General features: G+C 39.2%; 1 protein-coding gene across 4 annotated transcripts in view; it reads right to left on the bottom strand.

Annotated features, from left to right (window-relative positions):
- The window catches only part of NRXN3 (neurexin 3), an 891,094-nt gene that overhangs the window by 687,925 nt on the left and 183,533 nt on the right, over nucleotides 1-19,636 (bottom strand). For 3 of the 4 annotated variants that reach the window (XM_042814128.1, XM_042814126.1, XM_042814127.1), the window contains 2 exons: nucleotides 9,655-9,956; nucleotides 4,211-4,372 (listed from right to left, as the gene is read on the bottom strand). In XM_042814128.1, the coding sequence (XP_042670062.1) occupies nucleotides 4,211-4,372; nucleotides 9,655-9,956 (464 nt within the window). Of the gene's footprint in view, nucleotides 1-4,210; nucleotides 4,373-9,654; nucleotides 9,957-19,636 lie in introns of those variants that run through there. The other variant, XM_042814129.1, reaches the window with a different exon arrangement.

Raw genomic sequence — 19,636 nt, 5'->3', positions numbered from 1 at the left:
ATGTTTTCTCTGCCTCTACTCAGTACCATTAGCCCTTCTCTTTCTTTTTTTAAAATATTAAAGTCACTAATATAAACAAGAAACAGACATGGCCAAATACAATAGAACAGTGTTGGATCACATGTGCAATTAATGCCATTCACATCTTAATCACTTCCATAGACAAACAGTGAAATCCCTCACACTGATAATTCCTGACTTGCCATTTTCATGTATTTCTGGGGCTCTGTTAAACTGCTGCTCTGGAATGGGATTTTGGGCACACAGGTGCTTTTGGGCTATCTTGTCTCCTCGTTAAATAGGGGCTTTTAAAACTGCAGCTTCCTCCACGTACCCTCTTTACATTTGGGCTGTTTTTCTCAGCCTCCATATTTTCAGGCCTCCTTCTACCTGCATCTCCAACCTCCTCCCCAGTGCAACATTTCATCCAAATGACTTTTTCCCTGAGCAGAAATCACATCATCATTAACATTACGCATGCAAAGAGGCCTAAAAAAATAAAAATAAAAAAGCTGGCTTGCAGATAGCATCTGAGATGCATATGCAGTGACTGGGCACACTCATGAACCATTTGGAAATCTGGCTCCTGGCAGTTAAATTGCAGACAGACATGATCTAAGCTTTCACAGCTTTCTCCCATCATGGCCAGATGGTGCCTGACCCCTGCAATAATTTTCTGCCATATTCTACCCATATGCAAACCTCACTGCTTCAATCAAGCTGTTACTACTGATAAACATTTTAGAAATTGAGATTTTAATAAAGCATTAATAGAAAAATGAACAGAAAAATGTGAAGATCTCATACATACTCTCACACACATCTATTCTTTAGGGATCACCTTAGGCTCTTCTAAAGCATCTCCATCTGTACTAAGCACTGCTCCAAGTAAATCAGTCTGAATGGCTGGCTCCGTAATGGAGCCTTGAGAACATTCTGATTTTCTCCCTTCCCTAATGAGCAGAGAACTGAGATCCACATTTTCCTTTTTGCTTACACAGCTCAACTTCCCACTCAGCCTCTTTCCGTACTCAACCCTTATTACTAGAACCTCCGATCTGAAACTCTCTTGTACATACAAAATATGCTGGCATTATACTTCTTGTCCTGCCTCTTCCTGGTTGTCCAGAAACCATCCAGATATTCTTAAATGTTATTAACAGATCCTTTTTCCTTTCCGCCTTTACGCAGTGCTTCTCCCTGTTTATCCATTTGACTGTTAAAGCAATTCCACTCCTTCCCTGACACCCACTGAAGAAGTTTCTGCTCACTTCTCTGTCTCTGTACCTCCTCCTATCCCATCTCTATATTTGGTTTTCTCCATGACAGGGAGAATACTGTATTCTCCCTAAGTTCCTCTAGAATAGTTTATCTTAAGAATGAAGGTCCAGGAAACCTTAGGTACATTACTGCAAGCAAGGTAATGGAATCTCTTCAATCAGAACCTGCTGCAAGGAAGAGACAGGAGGATATATTCTGTGATGAAAGGAGAATACAGTGGCTCACACAGTCCAGAAGGAACATGATTACCTTCACCGCAGCATATCTAGATACTGCAGCAGGAGAGACCTGAGACCCCACCACGCGCACTCAGGAGACATGTTCCTCCTAATCAAGGCTTAGACTCTGACCACATGAAGCAATCACCCTGCCAGAGCTGTCCATCATCCTCTCACCAACCCTACCCAGCTGCAAAGTTACAGAGAATCATCAGGCATTTTATTCCCCATTGCACTTCAGCACCTATATGCAATAACAGAGGACATGGGAATGCTCCAGGAGCCTTTTTAGCCCCAGTATGGTTCTTAGCTGTGGTTGCTGTGCTATGAGGCTGACACAGTCTAGATGAAATATGTGAAGTTATAGGGTAAAATAAAGTCTCATTCTAAAGCCTATATCAATTCCTTTGCCTTCCTAGGGAAACAAGATGCCCCCAGGAACAATATTTGTTGTTGTGGTCTATATTCTCCCTTCATCCAATTTCATGAACTTAGAACTTTTTCTAAATAGTTCAAGTTCCTCCCGTATTGATTAATGAGGCATGAAGTATTCTTCCCAGATGTAGAGAAAATAAGCTATAGAGATAGGTTTATAAATATAGTGCCTACCATGCAGAGAGCCAAATAAGTTCCCCAGTAAAGCCAACTGTGGAACCAGAAACGTGACAGGCATGTAAGCACCACACTAGTTCTGCTCTGTGGGATGAAAGAAAGCTGCTCCCAGGGGTCATGCTGATCCCTAAAGGCATTCTTGCTTTCTAGGAGCCAGCTCAGCAATTTCATTCATACCATGCTGACATATCTTGACATTTCAGGACTAAACATAGAAAAGACTCAAAAGTACTGCCCTCTATTTCTGGTGGATCTCACACTGATCCTGCTACCTTTGGCAGTATTTTCTTCCTTAGCAAAAGAGAAAAAAAATCAATCCCAGGAGGAATTTCACAAGGCAAACTGCTCTGCTCAATTCATCCCAAGCTCCACCTAATGAAAGCAGACACTTCTTTGATGACTGAGGATAATTCACTGCTTATGCAGTGAGAATCCTTCTCAGCCTATACAGGCTGGCTGTTTGGTCAGACCCTGCCCCTCATAGGTATCAGTGTTATAGATACATTTCTAGGTTTTGCCAGGACACTGAAAGTCACTTAGTCCTCTCCTTCTCCAATTGCAGCTCCACATCACCTCCTTTTACCAAATGAGAACTGCGGAAAAGCACAATTGTCAGTTTCCTTATGCTTCCTGCAGGTACCAGTGCTAACTCATTCTGGGGCCTAAGGGATCTGTAGGAATCATGGGCTAGAAATACAAAGTACTAATTACAACATGGCTCGTTTTTGAAATGTTACATTTTTCCATTTATTCAATTTCCAAGTGTATTCTCCCTACAGCTCTGTGCTACACTTACGCTTGATGAGTAACCTATACCAAATTTCTCCTTAGAAGCCAGGTAATGTACATTTTGCACATATTTTTAAAGCACCTGAAAGTGTCAGTGGGCCACTGCTAAGAGCAGGTTGCTATTATGCAGACTGTAACTCAAGCCCAGCCAGCACTAGTCTGTCTTTGAGTCTAGACAGCACCTCATCCACATCTCCTGTCACAACCAAGGCAGGTGACAATGACAAAGTACTTTCTGATTATCTGAATTCTTCCTTTTCCTCTTATTCTGCTTGGTTTGTCTTCACACAGAGCTTTGTAAGACTGGGATGGCAATATAAGCAGCTCTTAGCACATTGCACGAGCTAATAGAATACAAATGATTATATAAATAATAAAGCTGCTGAAGATTTTCTTGTCACTGCTTTCTCTGCTCCATTGGCTTGACTTAAAGCACACATAAAAATGGCCTCTGCTAAGTGTTATGTTCACAGCATCCATAAATAAAATTAAGATCCTGATTTAAAGAGACACTAAGAAGCTGCATCTCCTCTTGATTTCAATCAAACTGGGATGCTCAGTGCCTAGGAAAATCAGGCCCAAGGCTCTGTGGATGAAAACAGAAGGATTTGATCTCTGCATGATATTTTGTATTCAGTAAGACAGTTTCATTTCTTCTGTAAGATACTCACATACTCATTTCCAGCATACATGCACCCCCTTAACAAATCTAGAGGTCAAGCAGGACAGCAGCACCAGACCAACAGTCATTGCTCACATCAACAGACTGCACATAAGACAAAATCCCTGACATCACAAGTCAAGCATCTGTAGGACAGTAATTTGTCAGGCAGCTATACAGCCCTAGAACAACATCTAGCTCAGCATCACAGTTTGCCTGAATCTGGCATGAAAACCCAGCTCTGCCATCTCTCTGATATACATGTTCATACCAGGATATTATGATAACCCTCTTGGGTGCATGTAGAATTGGACTCACTCAGCCACACTCTTTAAGGAGTCTATCCAGAGGATTAAAACACTTACCTTAAATGACTGACAGCCTACAGAAGGCACTTCGCATACTACACCTCTGGTATAATCTTTGTAATTCAAGAACCAGAAGTCTGATAATGACAATAAGCTCATGACTTTCATGGCTGATGTCTTCTGCCCAGGTGAATATCAAGTTTATCCTTACAGCGCTGCTGTAGTATTAGTGTAAAATTCATCATGAGGGAAAGACACTGAGTATGTAATAGCAGGCAGGAAAAAGCTATGATTTTGAGAAACCAAAAGCAATGAAACAGTAGTTAATCTGAATCCCCTACCTCTTTGAGGCAGCCCATGAAGTTGTTGCTTACTGGAGAGCCAGGTAAATCAGCAGTACTGGGGCTCCCTCCCACATAGAAGAAGTCATCCGAGCCCAGCATGGTGTAGTCTTCCTGTGTGTAACCCGTGGTGGTAAGGATGCCATCCACAGAGATGGTCACCTGTTCAAGGGACACAACAAAGAAAACCCCAGCAATGACCTTACGGTCCTGAGAAGAATGAGTCACCTCCCTTATATTTTTATGTCAGTTTTATTAAGGATTTTGTTGAGATTTGGTTTGTTTGTTGTTTTGGTTTTTTTTTGGTTTGTTGGTTTTTTTTTTAGTTCAGCCAAGCTCCATTTTCTGGTCTGCTTCAACCACAATGGAAATTCTTCAGCATCTGCTTCTTCCCTTTCTAGTGTATCCACACTTTCAGGCTGAACCAGCACTCTACACACTGAAATGATTTCCATTTACACAGGCCAGAAAATGGAATTTTCCTTGTAGATTTCTCATATTAGCTGATTTTATGATTAATTAGTTTTTATTTTAATGATTACAGTTAGTTATGGTTGTTAGTTTAAAAAAAAAAAAACACTAATGAAGACGAAGTTGGTATTTTTTATTTTTTATGTTTCTTTTGCTCACAGCACACTGACAATCATGCATTCAGGGAGGGGTGGGAAAGGGATCTCACTTTCAATACATTATGGATGTGCATGCCATGTACCTAGGGACATACACACCCACCACCCACCCAAAAATAAATTTAATAAAAATGGTATTTCATAAATTAACTCAACCAAAACATAAATCAGAAGAAATCAAAATAAATGAAAATAAAATAATTCAAACCACACACTAACAAGAGAAAGAGAGAGAAGCAGAGATGAGGTGGAAAAAAAACACAAAGCGTGCACACACTGCGCTCTGACACATCATGCCATTATACCTGGAGCCCAGAAAGTTGAGAGGGAAAGAAAGAAAGCAAAGAGAGCAAGAGAGAAAAGAAAACTATTTCACACGTGCATGCAATCAAAAATAAAAATACCAAACAAACTCCAAGATAATGAAAAAAAAAACAACTCAAAAACAAACTGGGAAGGATCCAAAATCTCTAACCCCAAACACATGGAGGGTGAAGGGAACTGGAAGGAGGGGGAGGGAGAGTAGCAAGTGAACTCGATGTGTTTTGCGTAGATGTTGTTAGTGGTTTGAAGGGAAGATGGAGGAAAATAGATTAAGGCTGGTGGGAGACGGGCGAGTCACCAGACGTGGACATGCCATGCAGAGTGTGTACTGAAACAAACAGCCGGCTGAGCTCCTTTTGGCCACGGCAGGTGGAAAGTCAGAGAGAGAGAAAGTGAGAGAGAAGGGGAGGAGAGAGAGAGGAGGGAGGGAAGTGGGGAACGCTGGGAGAAAGAGGACAACTCTGGCCAGTTTGCCTATAACAGCTGTTGCCACAACAAAAGGATGAGAGAAAAAGAGAGCCTTCACCACCACAGACTAGAGGCCCTGCAATGGTTCTGATCTAAAAACCTTCGGAGTTAAAAAAAAAAAAAAAAAATTAAAAAATCAAAAGGGAAGGAAAAAAATAATTTAAAAAGAAAGAAAAAAAAAAAAAAAAAAGATCGCTGGAATACAAAACAACTAAAGAGGGAGGTGAGGAAACCAATGAAAGAAATTCCAAACCCCATTTCCAGAACAGCTGTGTTCACTGCTTTTGCTCTTCATATTTTCCATTTTTTTTTAAAAAAAAAAAGAAAAAGAAAAAGACAAAAAGATAAATGTGTTTTTGATGAAACTAAAATAAAATTAAAGGAAGAAGTAAGTATAAAGGAGGGGGGAAAAAGAGGGAGTAGGGGAAGGAAAAGGCAGGTAACACACGGCAAACCCAAAAAAAGAGACAATAAGAATGATATCTACCAGACAATGTAGTTTGTTTACCATAGCGTGTCCAATGCCTGAGTGCTTTGCGGAAAAGGGGGAAGAAAGGAAATTAAAAAATCGTGAACAGAACGATTGTTAATTAAAATAACTAAAAGCAAAGATGAGTCGTTAGGGTGTTAGTACATTAGTTGGTTAGTAAAAATGACACATTGCATGAATGGTCTAGTGTTAGTTTTCCAAAAAAAGGCGTGGGGCGCCTGACACACACAAAGTGAGAGAGGACAATATGACCAGGACTCTATGGGGAGCCATGCCATCTACTCTGTAAAGAAGAAGGGTGCTGCCTAGTCTTCCCACCCCAGTATTAGTCATTAACTTCAATCCTCATACACATTATCCAGGACTGAAGCAAATTTAAAACAGTGCAATACTTACCCTTCAAATGTCCATCAAGGTGCTTCCCCCAAGCAAAAACCTTATGCTCAGAAACATACACACCAGTTTGTCCCTTCAGCGCAAATCCAACCATGATTCCTTTCTTTCACCTACCATCATCCCTATATTCCTGCTTGTCTTTCAAGCCTCGCTACCCTTAAGCACTGCAAAGTATCACTGGCAGGCCAGTATTTCTTTGGCTGGAGAATACAGCTGAAGAAGAGTACAAAACTCTGAACCTATCCTTAGAAGTTTCAGAATCTGCAGGTTTCTTTACAGCAGGTAAATACGTGAGTTTCAGGAGAAGCGTACAAAAAGGAATGTGCTGGGGTGTTCATGCCATCTGAGCATACAGGAGTTGAAACTCCTACAGTAAGGAAGAAATATATTGAAGAATTGTGTAGGAAGAATTGTGTCATTTGAATGAGAGAAAACAGAAGACTGTATTTAATGTCTCTCTTGTTATATTGCATCTATATTACAGAGCAAGGGGAACTCACAGTTTAGTTCTTTATCTGAGTTTAATAGAGCTATATGGATGGCTTTTTACTTCCCACAGAATGCAGATTCCAACTGTTTGAATCTGCATATTGTTTCTTGCTTGCTTTTTAGTAGCTGAGGAACTCAAAATCTTTATGGCAGATTTTGCATGGTGACTAGCTTCAGTGCTAGCACAGAAGTGCGGGCTCCAACTTCCTGTCCCACTGTGATCAAAGTTGGCAAGATTATCCTGTTTCACAAGTGAGATCTATGCTGCCTCAGGTAAAAACCACCCTGCAAATTTTGAAGGGCTGTGCACTGACATTACTGTGCAAGTAAATCCATTTTTACAAACAAGAAAGTTGGAATTTAGCATGGTGTGGTGGGGAAACATGCTGTGAAAGTCCTGGTAAAATACACCCATGATCCTATTTCCAGTAAAGGTTTCACACAAGGCAGAATCTGGGCTTAGTTTTAACTGAAATAATAAGACAAATAAATAAGGAGATTTGTTTTGACATTAACAATCACTACTCAAGGGAATCTGTGGATTCACATGATCTGTCTCTAAGGAGATTAACTGCTGTGATAGTCATTTGATCTTAAAAAATTAAATAAAATAAAAAAGGAAGCACTTAGCTACAAAGCATTTAACAATTCCAAAACGTACTGGGCAAAAGTCCAGCTATTTAAAGTTCTGCTCCAATTCCAGGAAAAGCCAAAAAATTATGCAAATCCTCCTTCATCTCCTCTCCAGAAAGAGCACAGGATAAGATTGATATCTTAAAGTTCCTGATAATCAATTTATCTGGAATTGTTTTAACTTTGGATCACATTGTTGGAATCTCTACTTCATTTTAAAGATTTAGCCTCAATATTTAGGGTCAATTCTTGGATGGTGTTTTTTATTTATTTTTATGCAACATGTTCACAGTTGAAAACAGAACTTCCAAGTGGCCTGTATTGCACTGCAAATTTACATGTGAATTTCTGAAAATATGACACACATCAAATAAAGCAGTACTTCTGGCATTTCTGGAGTGGCTGACCTCAAACAGTTGGTGCATCACCCTCTACTAGCCTGATGGGAACATCTGCACGAAATAGGATCATTAAGACCCGTCCAACACATTAGAAATTAAATTTGCATTTGTGTATAATCTGGTAAAAATAGACTAATGATGCCACTAGCAAAAACCCTGCAGTCTCATGGAAGTTTGATGATGATCAAAACATCACGAACATGTAGAAATACAAGAATTCACATGGGAAAGACCTTCACCCCCCAAAGCAAATATTTGATGTGAAATTGCTCAAACAGAAATCACTAACTGAAATCTATTGGTAGAAACTGCTTCTGATCCCTGACACTGGTAAGCCTGTATCTGCTGATATGTTTTGTTTTAGCTATTGTAAATTTTTACCAAAAAAGATGTTTTCTCACCAAAAGTTGTTGTATAAACTTGGATAAAACTCCTAAATTTTGCATTAATATCCACTTAAATGAGCAAATAAATAAATCAAATTGTTGTCACAAGTTGTTTTTACAATCTCAGTTTACATGCCATTTCTGACATCTCTACCAATCAGTATGATATCAAGTAGCTCAAATCTAGAGAGTAAACTTCATCTATCATGTGGCAGATGGGCCTTAGTGACTTGAGATATTCACCAGCTTTCAGAGCAAGGTTATTTAATTTTATCTTATCTATATATGTCCGAATTTATATTTCATGAAGAAGGCTTCAGAATTTTAAGTTGGCCTAATACCAAATACGTCACCTGATAGAGTTGTCTGCTTAGAAAGGCAGCATGCAGATGTGCAAAATTACAGTGGCAAAATCAGAAAAAACTTTTCCAAAGTGGAATTGTAGGGTGTTGGATTGGTCTGGGTTTGCTTGGCTTTTCTGATCCTTCCACTTTTCCAGTCCTCACAGCCAACAGAAGAGTCTCATAGGCAGAGACTTAAGAAATAAAGTAGAATCTCATTACAGAAAGAAGGGGAAAAGTTAGAAGAAAAGAACAGAGAATCAAGAAGACTCAGAAAAACTCCAGCCAATTAATTCCAAAGCTACAAATTTAAAATTATTACACACGTACCCACCAACCTGCATACCTGCACACTTGCATACACACAAAAAGGAAAAAAAGAAAGTAAATGAAAAAAAAAGATTTTGAGAATTAGAGTTGTGACATTATGGCAATGGTTAGACAAATTAACAAAACTAAAGAAAAAGGAGAAGAGTGTAAAGCATTGGTTGCTGGAAAAATATTCAATTCCCACAGTAATTAAATGCAACAAGAATATTGCTGATAAAATTGAATCATAATTAAATAAATAATAAAATAAAAAATGGCAGAACAAAAATAGAGGAAAGAAAAGAGAGATGAAAGTAAGGTCATGCACAAGATTTTATTATTAAATCAAACTGAGAAAAACGGAAAATTAATAAAGTGAAAGTGAATATATTGCAACAGGGATAAATTCCCATTAACTTTTTTTTTTTTTTAAATCATCCACCATCATCATACCAATAACTAGAAAAGAAGAAACTCTAGTGAGCCCGCCAAGCATCCCCATTTCTCCCTCATATCCACCTCTGTGCAAATATAAGAGAACAAAGTTTTCCCCAGCATTTTCTCTCCTTCAACATTACCTGCCGCAAGTTGCGCGTCACCTTAACGTCATGCCATGCGTTGTCATTGAATTTGCCATTGACAGGCTCCACAATGGCCTCGAAGGCCCCAGACCCCAGGTTAATGACCAGTGAGACCGCACCATCCTTCAGGGCCAGGTTGACATAGTCAGCAGACTTGCCGGTGTGCAGAATGAGCCCGTTGCGTTGCCATGTCTTGAAGGAGAGAGTGATCTCATCGCTGCTGCTCTGGATGGGGTTTTGAGACAGGTCATAGCAAAGATATTCGGAACCACGGAAAGTGGCCATGTTCTCATCTCGCGCTATTAAGAAAAAAAAAAAAAAAAAAGGAGGGGGGAAACAGAAGAACTATTTAGCAGTTATCCAAGAAGAGATTTAAGATTGCTATGAAATTTCCGAGAAATCCCCACAGCACTGTTAACGTTCCGTACTGCCATATATCATGACATGCTAATGTCTGTATGGCTCCTATTTCAATATGGCTATCAAGAGAATTAACAGCAGGGTCCTCGGTACCCATAAATTTCAGTGCTGTGTTTGCAGTCTCATTGCAGCATTGTCACCATAGGGACCATTCAGAAGTATGTGGCAGAGCCTATGATGTTTGAAGACTCTCTTATAAGACATTTTACATCCTTAAATTAAGAGTGATGGAAAACTACGCTAATAACAGCATGACTAACAGCTAAGCATTGTTTCAAAAGGAACCAAAGTACCACAAAGATTAATATTTAGATTGATAGCAAAACTTGTCTAGACTTATCCTAACCTATCTGCTAGGCAATCTGAGGGACATCAGAATAGACACCCTGATAGAACTGCTGCTTTCTTTCAACTGAATGAGAGATCAAACAGGCAAGAAAGCCACACAAAGTGTACTGTAGTTTCCTTCTTTCCAAGGACAAGGAAAGACCACACAAAATACATTTGTTGACAGCTCTAAGAAATGATATTGCTGCTAAACACATCCCAGAATTTTGCCTGTCTGATCACCCTATCCAGAGAATCTTTAGAATACATACTTCCAATACAGCAAAAATAAACACAGAGAATTTTACATAGCATGAAATATTTTCTCATTAAAAAAAAAAAAAAAATTCATTTGTGTATAGTAGGGAAAACCACTGAATTCATTTCTTAGCAATTTGAGGCAGCATTTGATCACCATAATATCATTAGTGTGAGCTGGAAGTCTATCTGGGCTTCCATAGTCATTTAGAATAAGTTCCTCCACATTGTACTGCTGTGACTCAAGTCAGCTATATACCCTGATTTTGTCTATTAGGGCAAAAGTGCAGAACTGCGATGGTAAAGCTTCCAGGAGCAGCCAGGCTAGCTGTAGTCTCTACCAGTGCAGTCTGGGGGAAAACTGCTCTTGCAAAGAAGTCTACACAGATCTACAGACCCCTCTCCTTCACCCTCCAACCCCCTCCATATGCTTTCTGACTCTCAGCTGTGAAAGGGATTCTGAGCATGAATAACTGCACAGCACAAGCCGTGAAGCCATTGTTTCTTACAATCCATTACATAAGGCAAGTGTTGGTGGTGTTGCCACTGATAGTAGTAGTGTTTTTCTGCTTCATCTTGTCTCATTTAGTAATCCTAATGCAGATTAGCCAGAATCTGTCACTACAAGACTGAAGGGAAAATACTTGTCATTGCCTTCCTTGAAAAATAACTGCATGGTGAAATCTGTGCCCTTGCAGCATGAAACAGTAGTGACAAAACAGCACAGTGTTACAAGAACATACATCATCCTCTAAGTGATAGGTTTGCTTTAGAAACATACTTCTGTAATCTCTACTGAGGGTATCACAGAATGAACTCATTAAAAAATCTGGGCATTTTGAAGGCAGCAGTAATGTGTATGTGTACTTATGGAAGCATACTATGTGTCTATATACATATATATATGTCCCTTTAAGCAAACAGTAAGACAAATTACTCCTTGCAACAGCACAGGTAGGGAGCCAACTGGCTCAAAAGCAGCTTTTCAGAGTGTCAACTGTTTACAGGCTGGTTTGGACATTCTCTCTCATTTTACTTGATATATTAGCTTCAATTCTAATTGTATTGTATTATAGTGTGTTATCATGCACTCCGATATCCTATTTAGTAAATTAGTTTGTTTCTTCTCAGATTGTTGTCTTGTTTTTAGGCCCATCTCTCTATCCTTTTCCCTTTTTTTTCTCCTTTTTCCTTTTCCCTTTTTTTCTCCTTTTTCCTTTCCTAGGGTGTGAGTCCATGGATCCCCCTGCTCTACTAGTCACAGAACTGGGCCAAACCAGCCTGTAAGCTATTGACAAATAGAAGGACCCGGGGGTCCCAAAAGACAAGCTGAACGCAAGACAGCATTTCAGTAAAGAAAGCAACTGCATCCTGGGCAGTATTAGCAAGAATGCAACCAGCAAGCCAGGGAAAGCAATTCTTCCTCTCTCTGAGGGACAACTTGGTAGATTACATCTGGAGTCCTCTGCTCAGTACTGATGACTCCAGTACAAAAATAGCTTCACCATACTGGGGTGCATTCTGCAAACAGCTACCAAAGCACTCAAGGTGCTGGGGTAAGTGATGTTTATGGATGGAGAGGCTGGAAGAGCTGGCTTTGTTCAGCTACAAGGAGAAAGGGCTCAGAGGAAGCCTTGTTAATCTTTGCAACTTCCTGATGTGAAAGCATAGAGAAGACAGCACTAAATTTACCTCAGACATGTGCAGAAGAAAGTCAGAATACAACTGACACGGTTAGAACACTGGAAATTCTGATTGTATATGAAGAAAATGCTTCACTTCGAGAGTGCTCAAACACTAGAAAGGACCTAGAAAAGCTGTGAAATCTCCATTATTGTAGATATCAAAAACTGAACTATGCATGATCCTGAGTTGCCTCCTCAAACTGCACCTGGTCTGAGCAGGTGGTTGGACTAAGCAGCCTTAGGAAGTTTCTTCCAAATCACTTGATTTTCAATACTCTCAACTACCACCAAGGAGCACATATGCTTGTGTCAATGTGCATCTAGCCTAAGCACAGAGCTGATGTTGATTTCTGCTCTGAAAGTCCAAGCTAAGAGCTTTAAAAACACTCCACAGTGATAACTCCTCTGCTTCATCACTTCTGATTCCTGGAAGGTAATGTGTTATAATCAAGTCAGACGTACTCTATACACCTGTGGACAACTCTGATCAAATACTAGGCATCTAAGGGCAGAAATCAAACACCACCATTACAACCAAGTCATTTTCCTACAGCCATAGATTTGTGATGCACTGAGTATACATTTGATATTCTAGGGGGAATGAGGCATGGCTGGTTGGTTGTTCACTCACTACAAAATGTATTAACAGGGCTCATTTACAGTTGCCCAGACACTAAGACAAAATTTCTCTGGTGTGCTTGACACAAAGGAGGAGGCAAAGAATGGGTTAGAAAGCTAAATGGCAATTTAAGACAACCACTGCAGACTCATCAAAACACGGTGGAGAAAATTTAGAGGTAAATTACTCTTACATTCTTACTTGTACCCATTGTTTTAATATAAAGCATTATCAATCCATTCCTGCATGCAACTACATCATCTGCTTGTTTCTTCCAGTTGCCATTGTTATAAATAGGATCCTAGACCTGATCCATCTTTGTATCCTTATTTTCTGAAAGGAGATTAAAGGAGTTTCAGGGAATGTAACCTATTTCTGTTTCACATATAGTCGTTGAGGTTTTTTTCCCCTCAGTGTTCTGTATAAATATTCAAATTTGCAGATGACCACACACTAAAATCTCTCTGGGGCTCACAGGCCAATGAAAATACACACCTGTCCACCCCATGTCTCATAAACACTACTCCCAAGGTCAATATAGTCACAAAAAAAAAAAAACGTTCTCTGAATCACTGCTTCCTAAACTGTAGTCTGTGGATGATGGCCATGTGGCCTGACACAAAGTCATACCCTGTGCTTTTTCATCAAGCACAACCTTTCCATGCTGACCTGTATCTTACGATGCCCTGATGTACTTGATGGCTCTGATGAGAAAGCATGTGAAAATCACTAGAGAGCAGAGAATGGGAAAGTAGACATAGATTCTCTCTAAAAATATAATTTAGAAGAAAAAAAGCCTTGAGTGGGCTAGAGATCTCACAGTACCTTAATGTGCTTTCAGGTGCAGCCTGGAGATACCTGTAAGACTAAAGAGTTGTGAACTATTTCTTTGTGATGTACATTCTGAATGCATCACAGACTATCCACAAAAGGAGATCAGACACTAAGGGGTTCAAAGAATGTTGGATTATATTGCGGTTTTTATGCCTTTTATGTTCTTTAAAAAGTGATAGTGTTCCTAAAAGTTTCTGCATAACAACTCAAACCTAAACTAGAACAGCTAAATTTACAATTCACCTCCAAGTCATAGGAAACTTTGGTTCATGTTACATGGAACAACAGACCAAAGCCTGGTTGTGTTAGGATTTGAAAATCTACATATGTAAATCATATTACCTTGAAGTAATGATCTTATTCAAATGTTACAATGCAACCATGCTTACAACTGTATTTAGAATATGTTCGCAAACTCTTGATTTATACATGATTTTCAAGATTTAACTTCTCACTCAATATTAGATAGATATATGAAAACAAAACAATGTAAAAACAGGCTACTTAGCAGATGTAAGCAATTAAATTCCATTTCACTTGTTAGTATTAATCTAACTCCATTATTTATTTTAAAACACAATCACGTGACTAAATTCTCTTCACAGCTGGGATTTGCAGACATCTGAGACATGTATGAAATCCCACATTCAGGCTTAGCCCTTGACATGTCCAAAGTCTCAGAGGATTCCTGCTTTGTCACTGTATAGGTATGGACATGACTAAATATCTTGGTGCATTTATCTTTGCATTCGTTCTACACGAATTCTTACTGTCAACAGTAACTCCAAAATTTTAAAATTACAACTGAGTTGAAGGAAATTTTTTACCTGAATCATACTGAAGTCAGGAAAGTATAAATTCTAGACACAAGCAGTATGAACCAAAGAAAACATAGACTTAGGGCTATTCTAGATGATGAGCAGTGAGAGATCAAGGCAACAACTCAGGTTGGGGTAGAATCCCTATTTAGGCAAAACCTCATGAAATTTACTAAGAGCTAATCCTGTTCTGAGCAGAAGGGCTGCCCTGGGAGTCACGTATAATATCTATGATTCTCAAGCATGTCATAGACCAACGAAAGATTTATGCTCTCTGAGTCACTTTTATGTGTAACCAATGTTCTTTTAGAGGTTAGCAGAGGAGAAACTGTACATCAAATAACCCAGCAAATTAGTCAGATAGCACCTCTGATGGACCGAAAAAAAAAAAAAAAAAAGTGGATTGTTTCCAACAGCCTCTGAAAAAGTTGTCTAGTGACTGAATGCTGAAACCCTAATGAAAGCCCTTAGCCTGTTAGAAAAAGTTGGCTGTAAAATCATAGAAAGATGTTATAAGGGAGAAAACTAATTACTGAGCTGGAGTCTCACAGTGAAGATTGGTTTTGCAAATGTTTACCAGGTTTAAGTCATTCTAGATAATGTTAGATTATCCTTAAATAGAGGATTTTGTTGTTCTCTCCATCGTCTCGTTCTCACTTCATCTATCTATATAATTTGGAATTTTGAAACAAAGAAGAAACACAGTAACATCAGAAACTCTGCAATAAGAATCAATGGAGGACCAAATCTCATTACATTTAAGAGATGTAAAGAACAATGTAAGCCTGGAAGCCCAATGCAATGGTGAGATGCACTAAAGACTGGGCACTGTGAGTGCTGAGATCACATTTTACACCCACTGTAGAAAGCTCCAATCTTTCAAAAAATCTCTTTCATTTCACCAGCAAGAGCAAAGTAAGTATTAACTTACACCAGAGAACACCAACTGCCTAGCATGAGTCATGCCCCCTCTCCACTATCAGCTGCTCCATACATTATCCTTCACTTTTAGATGAGAACACTTGTGAAAAGGCCCACAAATTGAAGCTCAGAAGAGATCAAGGAGACTTAACAATACCATGAAAGCTTGTCTTGTTGTCAAGCCTAATTAATTTATTATTCTTCTGAACTCTAGAGCTCCTAAGGAAAGCAGGAGAAAGATCTCTAAAGATGCTGTACTAAAGCTCTCGATGCCCAATCTCTGTGTGCTGTGTCACTGCAGAAAGCTCCATAGGCAGGCTCCCACAGAGAGAAGGCCAACCCCATGAGCTAGAAATTGTGCCTGAGAGGGCCACAGCCAGCCTTGCAAAGTGATTTATCTCTCCTGATGGATTTTGCCACTGAACAGCAAAGGCTGAAAGTAAAGAGAGGGAGGACAGGACAGTGCCTGAATCCTTAGCCCAAAAGGAATCCCTCAGGCTTTTGATCCTCTATCATGGTTTTATGAAACAGTCAGCACAGACTACCCAATGGAAAAACCTAAGAAGTTTCCACATATCACTTTCCTGTATCTATAATATAATTGACAGAGAGCTACAAGAATGACTGCTTTTTTTTTTTTTTTTTTTTGAGTTTGCATCTATTAAATACATAGCTGAAGTTCCACCTAAGCAAAACAAAACTTGCACAAATGGAAAGCTATTTTGTTCCTCAATCCTGAAAAACTCTTCTTCATTGAACAATACGATACAGTTCTTTCAATGAAACTTATTCTGAGAGGAAAAACAGTATCAGATTTATCACAGAGTATCTCCTACTTAGCACAGCATTATTTAAACCTAGATTCATCAATAACATGAACTTTAGAGCTACTGATTCTCTAAGCTACCTCTTCTGTCTGTTTCTGAAGGAAAGCAGAAGTCAGAAGAGTCTCAGAGCAATCTGAACCTGTGTGAATAAACCATTTACTACAGAAAAAAAAAGCATGATTTTTCCTCAATATCAAGGAGAGTAGCTTGGGGAAAGCGTTCATAAAAACTTTTAGTTCAAATGCTCTTATTATAGAAGTATTAGTGCTACAATAATGAAAATGAATAAATAAGATGGCGTATGTCTAAAAAAGATTATAGCATACAGTTGGTAACATCATCTATTTGAGCTATCTTTTAAATTGTTCACTAAAATTGATCTAAATGACAAACTACAGGTGTAGGAGTCAGGACCTAAGCATTTTATTTCTGACTTTACCACCAATTAACTGTGCAAACATGCTGCATTTAATTAACCTCAGCTTTTTCCATCTGTGCTACAAAGATAACAAAAATATAGGTTAAGTCATTGAGATCTATGGAAGAAGGGTGCCCTGCAAGTTTAATGAAACTTCTCTTAAAAACAAGAAAAGTTCCACAGCTATGAGGAGAAGCCATGTGTCCATTCAGAGTATATGCAGTGTTTTGAGTGTCCTGGTTATCCCTCTCTCCATGTTTTCTACTGACTTCTAAGTGCACTGCTATCAGTGCATGATTTTGCCTTGCCTATCATTTGCAAATAAACAATAAGCTTCAATCTATGATACTATGTGCTTAAGGCTCTACACATTATTCATATTCTGAACAACTGGTCAAAGAGACAAAAAACAATCCTGCATTAATGTCTTGCTTGGATGCAGAGGAAAAATAACATCTTAGTTTTGTGCATCCTAAATACATTTCTTCTAAAAAAAACCGTACAGCTCCACTTTAAAATAAAAGCATGAAACAGTTTTATTTTGAAACGAGTGCTATTCAGTAAATCAATTAAAAAAAAAAAAAAAAAAAAAAAAAAAAAAAAAAAAAAAAAAAACATTTACCTGGAACAATTTGATGTATTCAAGTAAATTCAGTTTGTTTTGGCTTAGTGAAATATACCTTTTTTTTTTTCCCTGAAAAATTTTGTTCTTTCCCAGTTCAACTAGGTTCAAGAAAAGCAAGGCACTGCTACTGATTTTGTCAAGAGCTCAAACACGATTATGAAATAGTGGGTGTAAGAACTTACCTTGATTTCTCAGTGCTGAGCATGGGTCAGAACAACTATCATTTCTGCTGTATTTAATTTTTCCAATGTTTTTATTTTGCTCTCCATTTCTTCTAGTTTACTTTTCTCCTGGTGCATTGTTCTAAAATGTAAGAATAATTCAGGGTAGAATGCCTAAAGAATCTGGCGGACTTCTGTGATGGAGTGATGGCATCAGTGGACAAAGGAATGGACTATCATCTACCTGGACTTCTGCAAGGCCTTTGACATGGTTTCATACCATATCCTTATCTCTACATTGGAGACGAATGGAAGGATTTGAAGGAATCCTTCAAAGATTGAAGGTGGATTCACGCAGATAGAGAGTTCTTGCCAATAGCTCTAAATCCAGGTGGAGATCAGTCACAAGTGGTATCTCCTAGTGGTCTGTCTTGGAACTGGTACTCTTCAACATGCTTACCAAGGACATAGATAGTGAGATCAAGTACACCCTCAGCAAATTTGAAGATGACACCAAGCTTAGTATAGCTGACACAACAGAAGAGAGTGACGCCATCCAGAGGAAGCTGGACACATTTGAAAAGCAGGCACACCGGATTCTAATGAAATCTAACAGGGCCAGGTGCAAGGTGCTACACCTAGGTTGAGGCAATCCCAGATATGAGTACAGACCAGGGGAAGAACTCATGGAGAGCAGCCCTGAGGAGAAGGATTTGGTGGTCTTGATAGATGAGGAGCTGGATATGAGCCAGCAGAGTGCTGTTGCAACCCAAAAGGCCAGTGGTATCCTGTGCTGCATCAAAACAGTGGAACAGGTTGCCCAGCAAGATTGTGGATGCCCCCTCCCTGGAAGCATTCAAGGCCAGGCTGGATGGAACTATGAGCATCCTGATCTAGTGAGAAGTATCCTTCCATATAGTAAGGGAGTTGGAACTAAAAGATCTTTAAGGTCCCTTCCAACTCAAACCATTCCATGATTCTAGAAAAAGATGGATGACCAACAGGGAAAAGGAGGTGATTATCCTCCCTCAGTTCTGGCCTTGTAAGGCCCCACCTGGAGTACTGTGCCCAACACTGGGCACCCAGAACAAAACAGACGTGGAGCTGTTGAAGCAGGTCCAGAAGAGAGTCCCAAAGATGATCAAAGGACTAGAGCACCTCTCCTATGAAGAAAGGTTGAGAGAGTCGAGCTTGCTTAGCCTGGAGAAATGAAGGATCTGGACAGACCTAACTGTGGCTTTCCAGTACTTGAAAGGATATTAGAAGCAAGAGGAGGGCTGACATTTTACATAGTAATAGGGTAAGGGGGAAAGGCTTTAAACTAAAAGAGTGGAGATTTAGGTTAGATGTTAAGAAGAAACTTTTGATTCATAGTGTGGTGAGGCACTGGAGCAGGCTGCCCAGAGGAGATGTGGATGTACCATGTCTTGAGTCATTCAAGGCTGAGTTGGATGAGATCCTGGTCAGCCTATTTTGGTAGTTGGCAACCCTGCTCATGGGAGCAGGGTTGGAAATAGATGATCTTTCATGTCCCAACTCAACCTAAGACATTCTGCGATGTGATTCTGTGATACGATGTCAGTCTCAAAGCATAAAACCCAAAAGAAATGCTTCCTTACAGACTGAACATTCAGCAAAATGCAAAAAAAGAGAACATCACAGTACTGTGAATGTAAAACTCAAGATGTAACCTATTCATCAGCTTTGTTCTTTGTACAAGTATCTCTACATCACGGTTGTCACATACTTCCTTTACCGTTATATATAGAATGTGCACGATAGTACAAAGTGTAAGAGTGTGCAAGTGTGTGGCTGAGCTGTTTGCTCACTGTCTGTAACTCACATATTCTAATGGCTAAAAAGCACCTGGGTCATGTAACAACTGTGAAGCCAGCTTTATGCAAAATAAAAATAAAAATTAAAAAAAATAATAGAAAATAAATCACGTCAGGGGTATCCATCATTTTTCAACAGCAATCTTGGATGGAAACCCAAGTTACACACTACTCTTACTTTTCCAGCCTTAAAAAAAAAAAAAAAAAAAAAAAAAAAAAAAAAAAAAAAAA

Source organism: Centrocercus urophasianus, unplaced genomic scaffold (genome assembly GCF_019232065.1).
Source record: "Centrocercus urophasianus isolate 14NV4802_14NV808 unplaced genomic scaffold, USGS_Curo_1.0 seq_14, whole genome shotgun sequence".
Lineage (NCBI taxonomy): Eukaryota > Metazoa > Chordata > Aves > Galliformes > Phasianidae > Centrocercus > Centrocercus urophasianus.
The sequence above is the reverse complement of the archived record's forward strand: the minus strand, read 5'-3'. Positions and strand labels throughout refer to the sequence as shown.